The 19,872-nt window shown below is 42.5% G+C and overlaps 2 protein-coding genes and 2 long non-coding RNA genes across 6 annotated transcripts in view; 2 read left to right on the top strand and 2 right to left on the bottom strand.

The window, feature by feature from the left end:
• The first annotated feature begins 253 nt into the window (after window positions 1-253).
• On the top strand, window positions 254-3,396 carry LOC126400536 (cocaine- and amphetamine-regulated transcript protein-like). Of its 2 annotated transcripts, XM_050061302.1 has the most exons (4): window positions 254-1,649; window positions 1,832-2,172; window positions 2,351-2,431; window positions 2,714-3,396. In XM_050061302.1, exons 2-4 carry the CDS (start codon window positions 2,038-2,040, stop codon window positions 2,819-2,821), a joined length of 324 nt encoding a protein of 107 aa, XP_049917259.1. In that variant the 5' UTR covers window positions 254-1,649; window positions 1,832-2,037; the 3' UTR covers window positions 2,822-3,396. The 2 variants fall into 2 exon arrangements, with proteins under 2 accessions (XP_049917259.1, XP_049917258.1); XM_050061301.1 differs by having other exon boundaries at window positions 254-2,172.
• LOC126400538 (uncharacterized) lies at window positions 2,023-17,327 on the bottom strand. The gene is made up of 3 exons (XR_007570986.1): window positions 17,255-17,327; window positions 10,972-11,107; window positions 2,023-2,145 (listed from the first exon to the last, which is right to left on the bottom strand). It is a non-coding gene; the product is annotated as an uncharacterized LOC126400538 (long non-coding RNA).
• The window catches only part of LOC126400534 (microtubule-associated protein 1S-like), a 33,355-nt gene continuing 16,897 nt past the window's right edge, over window positions 3,415-19,872 (top strand). The window contains exons 1-10 of the mRNA XM_050061296.1: window positions 3,415-3,702; window positions 4,381-5,457; window positions 7,809-7,904; window positions 10,745-10,827; window positions 10,994-11,128; window positions 11,656-12,157; window positions 12,443-12,529; window positions 13,844-16,347; window positions 17,006-17,147; window positions 17,242-17,459. Coding sequence (XP_049917253.1) covers window positions 5,295-5,457; window positions 7,809-7,904; window positions 10,745-10,827; window positions 10,994-11,128; window positions 11,656-12,157; window positions 12,443-12,529; window positions 13,844-16,347; window positions 17,006-17,147; window positions 17,242-17,459 — 3,930 coding nt within the window. The 5' untranslated portion in view covers window positions 3,415-3,702; window positions 4,381-5,294. The remainder of the gene's footprint in view (window positions 3,703-4,380; window positions 5,458-7,808; window positions 7,905-10,744; window positions 10,828-10,993; window positions 11,129-11,655; window positions 12,158-12,442; window positions 12,530-13,843; window positions 16,348-17,005; window positions 17,148-17,241; window positions 17,460-19,872) is intronic.
• LOC126400537 (uncharacterized) overlaps window positions 17,325-19,872 on the bottom strand; it is a 21,568-nt gene continuing 19,020 nt past the window's right edge. For both annotated transcript variants that reach the window (XR_007570985.1, XR_007570984.1), the window contains exon 4: window positions 17,325-17,451. This is a non-coding gene — a long non-coding RNA (uncharacterized LOC126400537). The remainder of the gene's footprint in view (window positions 17,452-19,872) is intronic.

The raw sequence follows: 19,872 nt of genomic DNA, 5'->3' as shown, positions 1-19,872 counted from the left end.
TGTTTTGATGAAGTAATCAATAGCTGCATAATGTATTACATTTTGACAGGGTAACTAGTAATGTGTAACTTCTCACATTTTAAAGTAACCTTCCCAACACTGTTGACCATACTACCACCCCATGGCCTAATATTCCTCTATGAGTGGCTGTGGAAAGCAATGGAATATTAAAATACAGACTCTTTGGGATGTAATCTAAGAGGAAAAGAATCACACGGAAACTCAAAGTCTATGTTTGTTAATTGTTTAATTATTTTGATTCCCACCAGCTCAACAGCGACTCTTTCTGTGGTCCATTAAAACAAATATTAATATGGCAGTTTCAATATTATATATGTACAAACAAGAGAAAATACATGCATATATATGCATATACTCGTGTTAAATAAGACAAAAGTATATTTTAGTAATCTTTATTCATTCCATATGTCCATGTAAATTACTGTATTTTCACTGATCATGTCAATAACTGAGCATTTTAAACAATTAATAACTTACAGCAAAGTTCCAGCAGCTAAGGTTGTATCTGCATATTCTGAAACACTTCATTAAACCAACATCACATGTACATGGAGTGAAATATGGCAATTCAATGTGTCGTTTTTAATGGCTACTACTATTGAATGGAAATATGTATGCCTTGTGCATATTTTCAAACACTTTTATTTGGGATATTTGTGCTGAAAGTCACACTAATACACACATTTCAGAATATTCATTTATTTGAAAGTGTATGAATATGTTGAAATGATACAGGCTATTTGTAATGTTAGAGTAAATAACATCAGAATTCCTGAAGTTACTGGAAGATATAAAGGGCTGGACAGAAACCAGAGGATCTGCGACCTCTGTGGTGATAATCACGTGGGAGATGAGCATCATATTTTGATTGAAAGTGCAAATGTGAGCTTAATGACTTACAGAAAAAGTTTAAATTAATTTTGTTATTACAATCAGATAAGCCAAAAGTCATTTGTAAACTAGGTGCTTTTTTGAAGAATGTCCTTCCTCTGTTTAAGTAACACTGGCTGTACTTTAGCCACACCATGTGACATGGTCGTGAGTCAAATAAATGAAAATAAAAAGATGACATATTAAGTTCAATATTGTGCCAAACACTCTAAAACCAGACTTTTAAAACATACACTTTTCTATTGCATTTATTGAACCTGAATGAGTCACAGGCTTTATATATATTGACCACAGCTCCTCATTCCTGCCTCAGCCTTGTCTCTTTAGGAGACAGTGGAGGAGATCGTGATCAACGTGATGGTGGAGGAATGGCCTCTCAGGGGTAATGTGAATTGTCAGTGACATGGGGTCACTGACACACACACGCCCACACACACACACACATTTGGGGGTGGTTAAGGTTATTCCTACAAAAGGAAATTGGATCCTGATTACAGATTGGTGTCAATGTGGGTTAACCTGAGGTCTGACTGCAGCTTTATTGAACAGAGTTGACACGATGAGAGCAGAGGCGTGAGGCAGAATCGATTAGCAGCAACACATGGAGGGGAAAGGGTTTATGTTTACAGGAGCTGAGAGTATGATATTATATTTTAGATTAAAACCAGGCAGCGTCCTGTCTCATTGGATTTGACAGTTCACTTTTTGCTCAGTGATAGTTTTATGTTGTGTGTGTGGTGAGTTGTGACACATCAAAATGACTCATGAATGAGTCACAAGTATGTTTAACTGCATACAACAGGCCATAGATTAAGATTGGACATTAGACTGGATGATACAAGTTTGATCCCCACTCAGCCACCAAATATGTTTTATGAAATGTGAATCCACCTTTCACCGTCTTTGATTTCCTCCACAGATACAAAGGTGCTGAGCAGTGTGACCCGTGTCACAATGTTCCATGAATATTTCAGAGGCTGGCTGATGTCAACGGGAGCTGTAAAGCGTCTATAAAGAGGGGGCTCCTCTCTGTGCAGAGGACCTCCAAACACCCGCCTCCGCAGAAGCACCACTTTTATCCACCCGCCGAAGAGAAGGACTCGTCCGTGTTCGTGTGTCAGCACCATGGTCAGCGCTCGGGCTCTCCTCCTCGCGGTCACCTGCTGCTACGCCTACCTGTGGCTCGCTCGCGCAGAGGACTCCTCACTGGAGACGCGCTCGTTGGATTTCCCGCTGAAAACCCAACAGGAGAAGGACCTGGTGAGAGATATATCAGGGGTGTGCTTTGAACGATAATTTAAAATGTATTAGTTAGGGGAAGTGACTCTCATGTTTAACTTTAATTAGTCTCCACAAAAAAATGGACAAATCATGTCAAGTTTTAATACCAAAATTTACTTGATCAATATTTAACTTTCTGGTATTTTATTCTCGGCAGATCGACGCGTTGCAAGAAGTTCTGGAGAAGCTGCGGAGCAAAGAGATGCCCTCAGAGAAAAAGCTTGGATGGCTGCCTTCGGTATGTATTTAAATTCTTTTAAAGCATCGTTTTTATCAGCTAAAGTCTCTATTTTTGTGATGTTGTCTAAATCTATAACATCTGGAAATGTGCTGACTTTTTTGGAGATGAGATTTCTCGCCTTTCGGAGTATTTAAATGAGCCTTTCCTCTGTTAAAATCTGAGCATACGCGTACATGTCCAACTATATTCCTGACCTGTACTTTACTACTGACACTGTCTTTGATTAAAAAAACTGTACAACCTATATCAAGATTAATTTATGTTGTTTTATCGTTCCAGTGTGACGCAGGGGAGCCGTGCGCCGTGCGTAAAGGCGCGCGTATTGGCACGCTATGCAGCTGTCCCCGGGGAACTGCCTGTAACTTTTATGTCCTCAAATGTTTGTGAAGAAAAAGAGAAGAAAGAAAAAACAAGAAAGAGAGAGTTCAGGGCTTTGGAGTCACAAAATCTACTGTTATCCTCTGTGTGACAAAAAAATAAATGTAACATGTGATTAATAAAGGACGCTTTTCTTTTATAAACGTGGACCGGAAGATGTTAGAATAATAGATTTTAATGTCTGTGTGCATCTGTATCTTCTTATTTGTCCGCCAGGGAAGTTATTTGTGTGGGGCTGTGGCATCTTGTGAAAGACTCTGAATGCAAGTTTTGTCCTAAATAATTTTTCCTCTTGGGTTTTGTTTGTTGTTGTTCCTGTTATGGGGGGGAGATAGTGAAGCTATCTATAGCACCAGGTTCAAAACTCTTTTGTAAGATAAGGAGGTCAATAAATTAACAACTTATATTCAAGTGTCTGTGTGTCTGTTGCACTATTAGAGGTTTGATCCAGTATTAGCCAGGATGGTCTGACCCCATCCTACATCGCAGACCTCCAATCCACCTATTCTACACTCAAGTCCCTTAAATTATACAACATAATACAATGATACATATAATTAAGGGGTTTTATCCAGTATTATCCAGGATGGTCTGACCCCATCCTACATCACAGACTACCTAACCCCCTATTCTATGTGCAGGTCCCTCAAAATCATATAAAATAATATAATAATACATATAATCAAGGGGTTTTAGCCAGTATTGTCCAGGATGGTCTGACCCCATCCTACATCGCGACCTCTTAACCCCCTATTCTACGCCCAGGTCCCTCAAAATTACACAACATAATATAATGATACATACAATTAAGGGGTTTAATCCAGTATTATCCAGGATGGTCTGCACCCATCCTACATCGCAAACCTCCTAACCTCCATTTCTACGCCAAGGTCACTCAAAATTATACAACATAATATAATGATACATATCATTAAGGGGTTTTATCCAGTATTATCCAGGATGGTCTGATCCCATCCTACATCGCAAACCTCCTAACCCCCCAATTCTACACCCAGGTCCCTCAAAATTATACAACATAATACGATGATACATATAAATAAGGGGTTTTATCCAGTATTATCCAGGATGGTCTGATCCCATCCTACATTACAAACCTCCTAACCCCCTATTCTTCACCAAGGTCCCTCAAAATTATACAACATAATATAATGATACTTAGAATTAAGGGGTGTTATCCAGTATTATCCAGGATGGTCTGGCCCCATCCTACATCGCAAACCTCCAATCCCCCTGTTCTACGCCCAGGTCCTTCAAAATTATACAACATAATATAGTGATACATATCATTAAAGGGTTTTATCCAATCTTGTCCAGGTTGGCCTGGCCCCATTCTACATCACAAACCTCCTAACCCCCTATTCTTCACCAAGGTCCCTCAAAATTATACAACATAATATAATGATACATATAATTAAGAGGTTTGATCCAGTATTATCCAGGATAGTCTGACCCCATCCTACATCGCAGACCTCCTAACCCCCTGTTATCCAAGATGGTCTGGCCCCATCCTACATCGCAGACCTCCTAACTTCCATTTCTACGCCAAGGTCACTCAAAGTTACACAACATTATATAATGATACATATGATTAAGGGGTTTTATCCGGTATTATCCAGGATGGTCTGACCCCATCCTACATTGCAGACCACCTAACCCCCTGTTATCCAGGATGGTCTGGCCCCATCCTACATCATTGACCTCTTAACCCCCTATTCTACACCCAGGTCCCTCAAAATTATACAACATAATATAGTGATACATATCATTAAAGGGTTTTATCCATTATTATCCAGGATGGTCTGACCCCATCCTACATCGCAGACCTCCTAACCCCCTATTCTACGCCAAGGTCCCTCAAAATTATACAACATAATATAGTGATACATATCATTAAAGGGTTTTATCCAGTATTGTCCAGGATGGTCTGACCCCATCCTACACTGCAGACCTCCTAACCCCCTGTTATCCAAGATGGTCTGACCCCATCCTACATCGCAGACCTCCTAACCCCCTATGCCCAGGTCCCTCAGGTCAGCTGACTTGGGGCTCCTGGCTGTCCTACACTCCAGACTCAAGCTCACAGCAAGTGTCTGACCCCAAACTGTGGAACAGCATCCTTTCCTCCAGTCATGTTGCCTCTCATGTGTTTTTAGCATTTTATTCCTCCTGTGCATCACTTTGGTCAACATGAGTTGTTTTATAGATAAATTTGAGTTGCACCACCTCACTTTCCACAAACATCACTTGTTGGCCAGTTGCTTCTGATTTAAATACAGCACTAAAACACTTAAGGCACAATAAAGAAAAATCCATTTGCCACGTGTCATCAATAATGCATCCTCTTCCTACACATCCACTAATGCACAAGGCTGCATTCCAGCACACCAGCTGTCATCTCACTGTAATAAAAGGCGCTGTCAGGCTTTTTCAATGACATCACATCCAAGTGCAAGTTTCCAACATGGCGTCCAGCCGGGTGCCGGAGAGGGAGGTCCAGGAGGAGCCGAGACGCGCTGCGACCGCAAACCCCGACTTGTGCCTCCACAAATACTCCCTGCTCATCATTATAGGACGGACCGCTCACCTCAGACAGACGGGACACATCAGCAGGGAGATTGAACGAGGTACGTTTGCGTCAACGCCTCTTGCAGCCTGCTGTATGTCGCTTTGCTTTTCTTAATATACATTTGGATAAATAAAACAGACGCAAGTTTTCATCGCCTAAAATCACCAGCGAGGATGCTACACTGACCCCCATTGCAGTGTTTATGTAATTTTATCCACCCTACTGACCGAGGATGCGTCATCTGGCGATACTCCACCATCAGCATCATCTCAGCCCTGTGGGCACAGTATAATTAAAAGCAGTCTGGAGCGGGTGGTTTGTCTTTCGCCTCACTGTATGGTTACGTAAGGAGAAGCTTTGGGTAAATGTTGCAGGGCGGATATTCAGTCAACACACAGCCACTTGTAAACAACGTGCCTTTAACCTTTGTGTGTTCCCACTGTAGCAGCACTGTAACTGTGCAGACTGCAGGTAGTAGACAGTACATGGCACACAGTACAGCCTGTCTTTCACTGGGAGTACAGCTGCAGGACATTTGAATGCAGGCAATTTATGTAAAACATCGCATGGCTGTGAGATAGATAAGAGGAGAGAAACGGAAACACGAGCACAGATACAGAGGACAGAGATGTATTTATCGTTTTCTTTGGGCCTGTAAAGATTTCATCAGTCTGGTGGAAACCATGTGCCTCGAAAATGTCAGCTTATCATGAGATATGTTAAACAGCCCTGTTTCAGCTGTGTGACTTTGCATTTTTTTTTATCAATGTTTGTGTTTTGAAATTAATCTTAAGAGGAAGTAAAAACCATCATGTGTTTTCTTTCTTATATGTTGTGTCCATAATTGGAGATTGGTGCAGGGGACACATCTCCTTCAATATTTAGAACATTTGTCTCCCCCCAATAAAAAGTAATAATAGAGGACTTTTATTTTGACAAAATTAAACACCATAAACTGCAAAAAAAAATGACCAGAATGCAGGAAATTATGTGTGTGATGCTCAGTTTTTCCAGTAACAGACCCCCAACCTCCTCGGTTCATATATGTCCCCCCAAATGTTGAAACGAAACCTACGCCCTTGGCTGTGTCACACCCTCACTGTCCACTTAATTACACTGGAACAATCTAATGCAATCTAAAGCAACAGCTCTGCCATGAATTCTACTCTTACAAAGCTTATACATAATTCTACTTTAAGTCACTTATAATTGTTTAGTTAGTGGTACATTTTTATTAAAATACATTCACCCAACTCTCCCCTTGCTGTTTTGTTTAAATAACAAGTTTTAGCCCCTAAACGTTGAAAAGATTTAGAGCCAAAATAACCATATCTTTGAATTTTGACAGAATTTTGACTATGACTACTATCTAGTCTCTGTAGTACACTTAAACACCAGTAAATACTCTGGTCCATTTGGGCATATCATATTTAATTTAATTTAATTTAAATGTTGTTATTTTATTTTTTTTTAATTTTATTTTGTTTTATATTTCATTTCATTTTATGTTATTTTATTTTTATGTTATTTTATTTATTTTTTCATTTCATTTTATTTTATTTTATCTTATTTCATTTTATTTTATTTAACAGGGACAGTGCACAGCTACTTAGCCACACCAGAGTTAGCTTTAAGCTAATATCATCTGTAGTCCCCAGGCGGGAAACAGAGAATAACGTCTGCTAAAAGACACTATTAGATAAAAAAAACAAAAAAACAAAAAAACCCCCACACAATTACAAAATACAACATATTCATGACACAATGGCAGCAACAACAACATCAACAACATTAAAGCTACAACATTAAGATATAACAAGATTTTATAATGTTAGATCAAGTGTTTGAGTTAATGTGTGATCGGTACATGATTGGGTTGATTTGAGCCATGATTTCATCTTAAATTTAAAACCATCTTACATGGTACTGAGCTCCAATAGTCTGTAGCTCTAACAGAGCTTGTACTTACACTTGCAAAATCCAAAGTTGTTCAGTTTATAATGATGTATGATAAAGAAAAGCCTCAATATCTCACATTTAAGATGAAACCAGGAAATGTTTGACTTTTTTGCTTGAAAAAATTAATTAACAGTTACTTGATTATCAGAATAGTTGCCAATAATTTTCTGTCAACTGACTCATCGATAAATTGACTGATCATAGCAGCTCTGGTTGACGACAATAGACTTCTGGTCTTAATCATATCTAACAAACCAAAATTTTTTCAGATTTCAGTCCCTGAAACAAATTCTTGTGCTGGCCTATATGTAGAATGAGTTATACCTACTATAATTCAATTTTCACATTCCAAGTTTATCATTTATTTTTGTTTGTTCTGTTAATATTTGGACACTTTGTGTTTATGACAAATTGTTGCCCCGTGTGACGACATGTCTCTTATGTCTCCAGGTATTCGGTCATGGGACGTCGACTTAAAATCCTGTAACCTGAACCTTCATCTCCAAGAATTTCTCTCCCATCACACGGCTTCTTTTAAGGGTGCAGGTAAGTAACAGTGTGTTAATTTGACCCTTTATCGCACAGAGAGCCCCGTCCCCATGGTAACCCGCCAGTTTGGCTGGTCTCGGGTCAACGAGGAAGGAAGGAAGGAAAGTGGAGGAGCAGTAGGGTGATTGTTAAATATGGGTGGGCCCTTTGGACAGAAAACAATGGGGCTCTGCAGCCAAGCGGTGCCACCTCTCTTTCTGTGTGTGTTAACAGGCTCTCAGTGTGCAGAGCCAAGGACGAGCAGGGAAAACGGTAAAAGGCAGACAAACAGCAGAGTCAGACAGTCGTGTTACAGCTGAGCTGTGAAGTGATTAACACAGACAGGAAGAGACACATCTCTTTGTTAGGGAGGACAAAATGGCAGCCAGAGAGGTTGCCCACATGTGATAGTGTTGTCAAAGACAGATTTATCGATACATATTGATTCTGAATATTTGAAACAGTCTCAGTACTTGTTTTCCACAGTATCAATAAACCAGTACCAGCTGCGATTTCTCGCTCTGTCTTATTGGTAATGTTCACAGCAATCATTCTTCAATTCTCTGCTGATCACCACGAAAAGCCGTCATTGTCATGTTACAGCCTTGTTATGTTTATCTTTTATTAAATGCCCTCAATGTCAATTTTTCCTGTGATATTGAAAATGGTATCAAATATCAATATTTTTCAAGATACTGTAACAAAGAAATTCCAGTAGAACCCAGTCTCACTCTGAAGTCGTCGAAATCCGACGCTTGGGCAGCGACTTGTGGCGTCAGACAGTGACAAATAAAGGCTTCTTTTAACGTCGGCATGATACGTGGCCAGTCGCCTTTATAGTTTAATGGCGCTGGGCGGCGTCAGGGGAAAACGTGGCAGGACAAGAATGAAAGTTAAGATGGCGAATGTTCGACTAGGGAGGGCGGTAGGGGTGCTGGATGGGTCCAACACACACCGACCTTCACCAAGGAGAGCGGTGTTCGCCTCAAACCCTGTCGTGTTTTTTTGTTCTTGAAGAAAAAAAAAACGTCAAGGAAGTCCCTTTATTTTGAAAGAGACAGTATGTAAATGCATAATTCCCTAAGTATTTTAAGAAAGACAATGTATGTAACAGGCAGAACTTGACACGGCGCAGCAGAACATCAACAACCAAAGCACCCAGGGTACCTTGCACGTCGTATCTAGACATGGAAAGTCCATGACCAAATGTCAATATGTGACGAGGTCAGAGTGAGAATGTGTTGTCCAGTATTGTGACAGCACTAGCATGTGATAAATATTAGTGAATTATCTTTTAACTATGTACAGAGCCAACCCGTTGTCGTCATTAACAATGCATTGTCACACCCCTTGGCATCTCATAGTGACGCAAAGGCAGCACACAGTTAATGTTGTCAAAGGTTGCGCTTAGGTTTAGGCAACAAAACAAGATGGTTACTTTGAGAAATAAGATCATGTTTTGGGTTGAAATAAGCACAGTTGTAATATAACGTAACGTGAATATGTCATGTGATCGGCGTCAGTGTTAAAACTACATAGACTTTTGGTTTCCCAAAGGTCACGAACTGTGATGTCCTGGTTGAAAGTCTGGTTTTGTTTTACCCATCCACTTCCACTCCCTCCCGCCCTACGCAGACTTTCTTGCTCTTTATACTACATCAGTTGCTCTCAGCATCAAGTATTACCTCGGATGGTTTACACTGGAGTTGGATGAAAGCGTGGTCCTTCTCATAAACACGCCAAAGGCTGACTTTGGCGTCAATATCACACGCTGAGGGATGTGACGAAGCGGCAGTACGTGAATCCCTGGCAGAGCTTACATGTAATCTTGGATGTCAGTGTTTTGTAAAATGGTGGGATCTGACATTTTGTAAGAGATGGAGGGTTTGGGAAATATGCTTATTTGCTTTCTTGCTACGAGACAAGAAGGTTGATACCTTTATGGTAACTAAAACTAGAGCAAGCAACTTGTTACCTTAGCTTAGCATAAAGAAACGGGAGAGAGCTAACCTGACCAGCACCCTTAAACTGGAATAATTAACATGTTATGTCTTATTCAATTTGTACCATAACTGAAAAACTGCACTTTCGTCACTGGTTCCTTAACAACTTCAGGGTGACAAGAACAGTCCACATAACTGCCCGTCAGTTTTAAATATGCATTTAGAGGCTGGTAGACAGATATTGTTACCTTTGGACAGAACCAGGCCTGCTGTTTCCCCCTGTTTCCAGTCTTTATGCTAAGCTAAGCTAACCGGCTGCTGGCTGTAGCTTCAAATTCAGCGTACAGACATGAGGGAGGAATTGACCTTCTCACCTAAGCCTCAGCAAGAAAACAAAACTATTTCACAAATCGTATTTATGCATTGAACTTGTGCATGCCCTGTAATTCAGCACAATAGCCAGCCAGGAATGGTCATCATATTCATCTCTAACTTGACCTACAGACAAAGAAACTTTTGTTCTTATTTGGGTCATTATGTTCCAGTTGGCTGTGTCCGCCTCTGCATCCTCAAACGTTGATCCAGTTCCCCTCAGACTGGATATTCGCTGCAGACTGAGTTAACTTGGCATTTCATCCTCAGACAGTCCCTCCGACTCAGCTGTTCCACTCTTCTTCCTTCCTCTTTTTTTCGCTGAGGGAGTCAATCACCCGCCCGGTTATCCCAGTTCACTTTCTCATCGACTTCTCCGAGCTCCCCTCCTATTTGCCTCCGGCCTCTCTCTCCCCGCTCAGATCCCTCAGCTTGTTTCCAGACTCCCTCAGCTCCGACCTTCCCCAGCTCTTGTTGCTTCCCCTTGGCTGTCTGCCTGTCTGTCCTCCTCTTTCTACTCTGTTTTTCTCTCTGCGTCCTCAGGGCAGAAGTGTCTGCGCTACAGTACCAGAGTGTTGGACACTCAGGTGCTGATCAGTCCATTTCAGGAACAGGCTCATACAGAGGTGAGGGGAGAAGCCCTGGCTCCTTGAGGTGTCATGATGATACAGTGATGCTAGGGCTTTTTGTCTTTTTCTCTCCTCTTTTACTTTTTCATTCACACATTTAATTATGGAATAATGTGACACTGCAAAATAAAAACATATTACCATCTCTCTGTGGCCTGGCCAGGTGTTTGCTCTGCTGTCCAGGGAATCGGCACATAAGCTGTTGATCTTGGCCGGTCAGAGCGTGGAATACAGCGGTGACCTGCTGTTTCACAAAGGACTGCTCTCACCACACCAACTGAAAGAAATAACAGGCCAGGTACGACAAGGTCTCTCTCTGACTTTTATCTCTCCGCAAATAAATGTTCAGATGCTACTATAGCTGGCGCATGAAATCCATAAGTTAAGGGTTATTTTAGAGCTGCTGCTAACTAGTATTTAACTAAAGATAACAAAGGATAAGATGACATGAATGTGTCATCAACATGAAGACCTACTACTACTGGATTTTTAGACATATTCTGTACTTTTTCTTCTTTTTTTTTTTTTACATAACATAAGCTATTTTTTATTGAGGATTCCCTCAATTTGGTTATTGAATAATTGTGATTGGGACTTGTACGAGAAACATTGCTGTCTATCGGACAAACTATGCAATACAGACACTTTCTAACGTACCATAACCACATCTTAGTACCGCAATGTCTTGTTTCTTATCAGCCGACTGTATATCTGTGGTAAGATAATTTTGCCTGGTACTATCAGTCTGGCTAATTTATCAGTTGGCCTCTGCTCTAAAATGTAGCTGAACATTCAATGCTATAAAAGAAAATGCTCTCTCTTTAGTTCATAGATCAAGAGAGCTCTGCCTCCTCCTCCAAACTCAGCCTGACCCTCAGCTGTCCCAACATCGGCCAGTGGAGGAATACCCTCTTGGGAAACCAGCCTCTGCAGGGTCCTTTCACGCTGCACATCAACCCCCCAGAGGTGCTGCCTGCCATGGAGGCCCTGGGGGAATTCACCTCCCTCATCTCTGGCACCCTTTCCCCTTCATCTCCTTTCGACCTCCTGCCTCCCCCCACCACTGTTGGTTTTCTCAAGCTGTCCCGCCCCTGCTGCTATGTGTTCCCTGCCGGCCGCGGTGACTGTGCCTTTTTCGCCGTCAACGGGTTCACTGTGCTGGTGGATGGCGGCTCGGACTCTCAGGCCTGTTTCTGGAAGCTGGTCCGCCACCTCGACCGAGTAGATGCAGTTTTGTTGACGCACATTGGGACGGAGAACCTCCCCGGGGTCAACGTATTCCTGGAGAGGAAGGTGGCTGAATTGGAGCTGAGCTCTGATATCAAAGGTAAGAAGTCACTTTTATTCATACAGCCCAGAAACACAAATTAGGCTCAAAGGGCTTTTGAATCTGTTCAGCATTTATCTTTAGACGCTTGGTTCAAAAAGAAAACAACAAAGGAGGGATCCCTCTTTCAAGAAACAGGGTGGTGATGTTGCTGCTCTCCCTGCTGGAAGATGAAATAATAAAGAAGTGTTGTTAGGACACTGAGGTTTCCCTTTAGTCCTCTTTAACTGTTTCATGTTCAAATGTCGTTTTTGTTTGTGTTTTTCTCTTCTTTTATCTGAACAGATGACTCATCTAAGAGGCTCATCTCCCCAGAGCTTGGAGTTGTGTTCTTTAATGCCCCCAACAGGTTGCAGGTGGAGGAACAGCCTTGTAAGTGATGCATTGTAGGTTCAGTGTGAAGGATTTACGGGGAAATACAGGACAAAGACAAAAATTACATTTTCTTTAGGGTATAATCACCTGAAAATAAGAATTGTGTTTTTGTTACGTTTGGGTGCTGTTTGGTTCGGTTTAATCAAACTCAAGTTCGTTTGCCCCCTAAGTGTGGTTCATTTGGGCAGGTGTGAACACAGCAATCACACTCGGGTGCGCACCAAAACAACCGAACCGAGACCTTCTTGAAGAGGGGGTCTCAGTCTGGTTACAAACTCTGGTGCGGTTCGTTTGTGGTGAGAACGTGTTCCGACCATGATCTGAACCAACTGCAGTCACATGACACATTGTTTGGGTTAAACATGAGCATGTTACAGTCCTGGAGGATTATTAATGTGCACCTCCTCCTGTACTGCCTTAATATGCACATTCAGCACATCCAATGCATCAAAACATTGTTTTCTAGTTGGAGCCGCGCCTCGTTTTCAAACTGTATGGTTTGACTAAAATGAACAATGACAGCAATATAGTCCACGATGAGCAGCGCTAAAATCAACCTGCGTAGTTGTCCCTCCATTGTGACATTAGAAAGTGTCACATTTATCTTGCAAGTGTACTCTTCTTCAACGTTTGGTTTACTTCCTGGATTTTTCCTGCATGGAAATTCTGACCAATCAAGAGCAGCTTTCTCGGGCAAGGCATTTCATCTGGTCCGCTTGTAAATGCTGCTGTGAGAACACGAACCAACTCTAGGCAATAATGCAGCTTTGTATCAAAATTAGTCCCTGATTCGGACCAAATCAAGACAACTCTAGGTCTGAAAGCAGCCTTAGAATAAGCCGTTAATATCTACACAGGGAATGGGGCCTTGTTTATGGAGATTCCTATACTCATGTTTCTACAGAGCTCGTAACAGACAAACCAAACCATGGCTCTAGGTAGGGGCATTTGCAATTTTGCGTCAGCCACCGTAGTTAACAGCCCCTCCGTGTCAAGAGCATCAGAATTATACAGATTTTTCCATGTGAAATGCTTTATTTAATGTGTTTAACCAGTTAAAATCACAGAGTCCATTTGTTTTGGAGAGGAAGAAACCTCTGCGGATAATTCAGCTCTTGTTTTAACGACTCCTGACCTATGAACACTGAATTCTAACCAGGAAAATTTTCATCTGGTTGCAATCTGCAATCCTCACCACTAGATGTCACAACATTCACTTAAATTGTACACACTGTTCCTTTAAAACCTCCTGAAATAATTTCTAATATGAGTGATTGATATCAAGTAACGTTATAATTCTTCTCATGTCAGGTGTGGACAATGTACTGAAGAGCACACACCAGGCGGCCCTAACCCTACAGCTGTTAAAGAAGTTAGACATCCGACCACAGCCAATGTTTCGACCTCAAGGGGTCCCTATTGAGCCGCTAACCCTGTTCCAGAAGATGGGAGTGGGGCAGCTGGATTTATACATCCTCAACCCTGGCAAGAACAACCAAGAGTACCACACATTCATGCAAAATTGGCCTGATGCAGTGTCCTCAGCATCCAAATCCCAAACTCTCCCTCTCAATGCGCTGGCATCAGTTGCTGCCCTGCTCGTGTGGCACCCAGCGTGTCCCCAGGAGAAGGTGGTCAGGGTGCTGTTCCCTGGCATTACCCCACAGGCAAAGCTACTGCAGGGGCTGGAGAAGCTGAAGGGGCTGGCCTTCCTCCAGAAACCCACAGTGACCACAGGGGATATGGAGAGGCTGGGTGAGGAGAAAAAGACCAAGAGGACAGAAAGCCAGGACAGCGCCAGGTCACAAGGGAAGGAGTCAACACCTAAACATGGAAAGGAGCGGGGAGTTAAAGAAGACGGAAAAGAGGTGCTGGTTAGGGAAAAAGGAAAAATATTTAATGGAGTCGCTACAAGAGATGTTGATAAAACCAGAGTCAAAGAGACAGGTGTAAAGCAAAAAGCAGCATTGTCAGAGAAGAATACATCGAAGAAAGGAGGAGGGAAGGATGGGAAAAAGGAGGCTGGAAACAAAGAGGAGAACGGCGTTATGAGGAACGATCAGGGTAAAAAGGACGTTCTCCCTTCCAAACCAAAGACTGAAAATAAAACTAAGCTCAAAAAGGAAGCAAAAAATGACTCGAAAACAGGGACGAAGAAAACAAAAAAAACATCAGGAAAGGAGGCGAATAATGGTAAGAAGGTAAACACTGAACTGTCTACCAAACCCGATGCTGGGAGTGGGTTAGAAAACCCAGAGGCAGGGGGTCTTGATGCAGAGCAGCAGAATCAAAAACCAGAGAAAGAGTCTGAAGAGAACCCCTGCGGCTCCAAAATGTCCACCCCTGAGGATATGACAGCCGATTTTCTCATGCTCCGGGAGGAAAGTGAAAGAGGAGAGGCGCAGGTGGAAACAGCAGATAAAGGGAAGCTGAACAGCAGTGAGCCAAGCAATGAAAAGAGCCTTGGGGGTATGAGTGAGGAGAAGTGTAATGAAGCTGCTGATACCCTCGAGGAAGATGCAGCAGGTGGTGCAGGGATAATGGGAGGAGAGAGTGGTGATAATGGAGTGCAAGATAAGACTTGGACTGAAGAGAAAGCAAATGTGGAGCTGCAAAAAGAACCTGTAGACCAGCCTGGAAATGCTGCCAAAGCAGCAAAGGTTGTAGGATTTCCATCTCCCCTGAACAAGGCGCCAAAGAGTGAGCGCACAGTCCAGCTTGACTTAACCCCGACGGAATACACTCTCCTGGACGGGGCTTTGAGAAACAGCCCTCCCTCGAGATCCTCTCCAGAGAACCAGGCCCCCGTCAGCCCAGACGAGGAGACCGTAGAGCCTGCCTCCCCGGATTCACGGCCCAACAGCGCAGGTCACACTCCTTACTGTCTGTCCCCAGATGATGTGTGGTGCAACAGGGCCACTCTGAGCAGGTTACAGGCCCAGATGGGTAACATGGACTCCGCTGATGTCAGCCAGCCAAATGGATCATCCAAGCAAAGCGAGGGGCAGCCCAAAAGCACTCCAGAGAGCCACACACAGCCCAGAGAGCGGCAACTAAGTTTCCTGTCTTTGGGTACATTTAGAGAGGGATCTTCAGACCCCTCTCCCTCTCTCACCACCACCACCACCACCACGACACACTCCATGCCAGCGGAGGTGAGCTCTCCTCAGTCCACAGAAGTCGATGAATCACTGTCCATGTCCTTGGAGCAAGGGCCGACCACTGTGAGCCAGAGAGAGGGGGATGACAGTGTTCATACCTCCAATGGAGGCCATTTTGCTGGGATGTCTTTACCACTGAAGAAGCCTCCCAGATCTTTAGGGCAGGGCTCAGAGATGGGGCGGCCTCCAGCGCCTACCACGCTTCATTTTGAGGTGTCAGCTCACGACGTGGATCTATGTCTGGTGTCGCCCTGCGAGTTCAAGCACCTCAAACAGCTTGACTCCGGCTCAGGTGCGAGCGAGCCTTCCAGGGGAGCCTTCGCTGTGCATCAACACGGCAACAACAACAACAACCCCAAGGACACATCACCAAGTGAGTCAAACGCCCCCATGTGCACGGAGGACTGCCCGTCCACCACAGCAGATGGAGTTCTGGACTCAGATGAGGAGGAGTCGTGTAGTGAGCCATCCAACTCTCCACACGATCTCCGGTCCAGTCAGGCGCTGCCCCCGGACCCTCTTCCAGCTCCTCTCAGGGACAGTCCACCCCTGCCCCCACATCCTGACGCATCCATGCCTGTTCCTCAGACCGACGCTGACGCTCACGGGAAGAAAGCAAAAGCAACCGGCATGCGAGGGAAGAAAACTCTAGCGGTGAGTTTGTCTTATTCGCAAAGAAGAAAAGGATGTTTGTGTTATTTGGTGCATGAGTTCATTTATGGATTTGGGCTACATTTTTTGCTTAATCTTTATATATTTTTTTGTGGCTGCCATCAATCATAAAGGTGTAACATTGGGTGTTTTGAGGTATTGTTTTAGCTCTGATTTCAGAGTAGGTACTCTCCCAGCAGAGGAGGAGCCATGAGTGATGTAAGTGTGTGGTGACTGATCCACATGTCATAAGTGTACGTTGATTGGTTGAAGACAGCCAGTGCAGCACCAGCAACTGCCATTTTCATTAGCTGTGTAAAAAACAAACCCAGGAAAGTTTTTGACTCGTCAAAGCCAAAGTGATAGTGCTATACCAACCGCCGGCTGGCTTTCAATACATCACATCAGACATACATTGGCAGAGAGAATGTAAACAGGAAAGTATGTAGTTCTCAGTTTTGGGGGGGGAGTTCAGGGAGTTCCCAGAACTGCTTGGTCCAAAAACGCCTATTGTCACCTCCTTTTATTTTAATTCATAGTTTGTGACTCACATATTTGCTAAGTTATTATAATTTTGAGCATTACCATTTTTGCTTACTATGTCTGGAGTGAAACTGTCATTGAACCTTACATATGTGTATTTTGCTTTTTGTGTTCCCAGGTTATTGAGGCCTCCCAAAAATCAGGCTCAGGGAAAAGCAGGACAGGGGGCCAGACTGGAGTTGCAAAGGGGAATGTGTCTTCTACTCGTACACCTTCCTCCAGCACGCGCTCTGCACCAGCAAAATCCTCACCCAATCCAGGCATGAGGCATAAATGATATAAACACTGTAGATTTCTCTGATAGATTTCCTTATCCCTCTTTTTGTTCATTTTCTCCTCTCCGTCCTGTCACAGGCTCTAAGTCTACCTCTGCTGGTGAAGTCAGTGTGTACGTGGACCTGGCCTATATTCCCTCTGGAGCCTCCTCTCCAACAGTCAGCGTGGACTTCTTCAGATGCATTCGCTCCTCCTGTTACATCATCAGCGGAGACAGTCCAGAGAAAGAGGAGCTGATGAGGCAGACGCTGGACGCACTACTGGATGCCAAGATGACCTGGACGGACACTATGCAGGTAGAAAAACACACAGTGAGGTTCATGCATATTGAAAGATATTACGTGATGTTGGTGGTTGCCCTCCTGAGGAGAGAGCTGAGCGGTAAAAACTAATCTCTGGGAACCTATTATGCTTTTCCATATTTTGTGACTTATATAGTGTTACAATGAAGGATTGCCAAAGTTTGACATAAAGAGGTTATCCTCTGGCTTTTCTACTCTGGCTACAGTATGACATCATAGTGTACCGGATTTCTTTATATGGTCATCTGCTCCAGGCTGCAACTGTAAGTGTTTACTTTACGTAGCCTACACTGCTACATGTAGCTACATGCTAGTGTCAGACTGTAAACGTGGATGCTAATGTTGTAAATTTCTCCGGATTTCGGATCATATTCCTGCTGAAACATGTCCTGATGTGTTAAGAAGCTTTGGTGATTTTTCACGGTACAAAGTGCTGCTATCCTCAGTTACAGTCATTCCTTGGCTGCAGTGACGGTGCAGAGACACAGAGACACGGAAGACCCTCAAATGCTGACTAATCAAAGCTGACTTGGGTATTTTTTGGGAGAAGGGGCTAAAAGAGACAGGTGCTACATCGTATGGAGTTAGATTTGTGTCTTTATTACATGCGAGAAAATAAATGATATGAGAGAAAAAGTTTTCACACTGATAGCAAAAAATAATAATATTTGAGACTAAAAAAAGTTTTGAGAGAAAGTATTTTGTCATAGAATATAAAAAAAATAATTTCAGATTTAAAAAATGATTTCCGAGTAAAAAAAACTCTCTCTCAAAAAACTTTTTTTTACTCTCCAATATTATTTTTTTTGCTACCAGTGTGAAAACTTTTTCTCTAAAAAAAAATGTTTCTCTCAAAACATTTTTCTTCTCTCTCTCAAAACCTAAACCTAAGTCTTTGCTCTCGTGTCAGGATTTTGCTTTCGCTGCGAAAATAATGTCATGGGCGGGGCCATGTTCCTATTGGCCAGTCTCAATCGAATTGATGGTGGATGAATGAACTGAATCATTCATCCACCATGGTCGATTCACCGGCATAGATGCGCAATGTTTGGGTAAGATGATGACACAGATGATGAATGATTCAGTTGAATTTGACTCCCAAGACGATCCTCACCCAGCTGTCAAAAGAAGAAAAATGTTTTGAGAGAAACTATTTTTTTTTTGAGAGAAAATGTTTTCACACTGATAGCAAAAAAATAATATTTGAGAGTAAAAATAAAGTTTTTGAGAGAGTTTTTTTTCTCGGAAATCATTTTTTAAATCTCAAATTATTTTTTTTTTATATTCTATGACAAAATACTTTCTCTCAAAACTTTTTTTAGTCTCAAATATTTTTTTTTTCTCTCATATCATTTATTTTCTCGCATGTAATAAAGACACAAATCTAACTCCATACATAGAGCTCTCTGTTGTAAGAACCAACGAAAGTGGTTCAACATGAAAAATGCACTAGTACACACAAAAAAACACAACAGCTACAGGAAGCTCCTCCCATTCACAGCTCTCTGCTGCAGACGAGCTGCATTGCTTGCATCATCAGAGACACCTCTGTCAGTTTGCCCTGAGCCTCATTCTGTGTCACTGTTGTGAAATTAAACCACTATTAAAACATCTTCATGCAGGCAGTCTAATGTAGGCAATGACCCACCATTAAATTTAACAACAAGTAAGACAGTTTGGTAAAACCACACCATCTCCCTCCAACTCTTGGCCAGATTCAGGTTCACCAGCTGCCCCTGCTTTCCCATGTCCACAAGTCTTATGAAGCCAAAACTGTATTTGAAATAATGTTTACGTCTCCCATGTCGTATCTCTGATAATTTCTCTCTCTCAAAACAAAAATGACGTGCAGTTTGGGGCTGCGGTGCGTAAACAGGGCAGAGGAGGAGAGGAGGAGTGCGCTGCTTTATTTTCTTTATTCAGAGAACAGCGTTTTCCAGTTTTGTGTCAAGTCGATTTAAACAACTCGTGTAAGTTTTAAAGAACCCTAATCTGAAGCTAAATGCCAACTAATTTATCTAAATGTGTTATATATGTTTTTTTGTCTTGGTTAACATGACAATGAGCTCAAATTATAAGTTCAGCTTTTTAGAGACACAGATTAAAGAGACTCACTGTTGCACAATAGGTGTACTGTAATGTTCTGTATGTCTATGTACTGTAACAGAAGCTAACCTAGAAGACGTGTGGTGCCGCAGCTCTCTTCATATGTTCAATTTATAACAGCTATTCTGTTGACTGAAAGCCCTGATTGACCTGTGGTTCTATACTTCTTCTGCCTTCATATATTATATATTTGCCTCCTGGATGTGACTGGGAGTGAGGTGACAGGAGCAGGAGAAAACATCTGAGGGCCTCTGGTGGAAAGGAGAAGAATGGCAATGAACAGATTTGAGGAAGTGGAAAT

The sequence above is a fragment of the Epinephelus moara genome, chromosome 14 (assembly GCF_006386435.1).
Source record: "Epinephelus moara isolate mb chromosome 14, YSFRI_EMoa_1.0, whole genome shotgun sequence".
In the NCBI taxonomy this organism is placed as follows: domain Eukaryota; kingdom Metazoa; phylum Chordata; class Actinopteri; order Perciformes; family Serranidae; genus Epinephelus; species Epinephelus moara.
The sequence above is the reverse complement of the archived record's forward strand: the minus strand, read 5'-3'. Positions and strand labels throughout refer to the sequence as shown.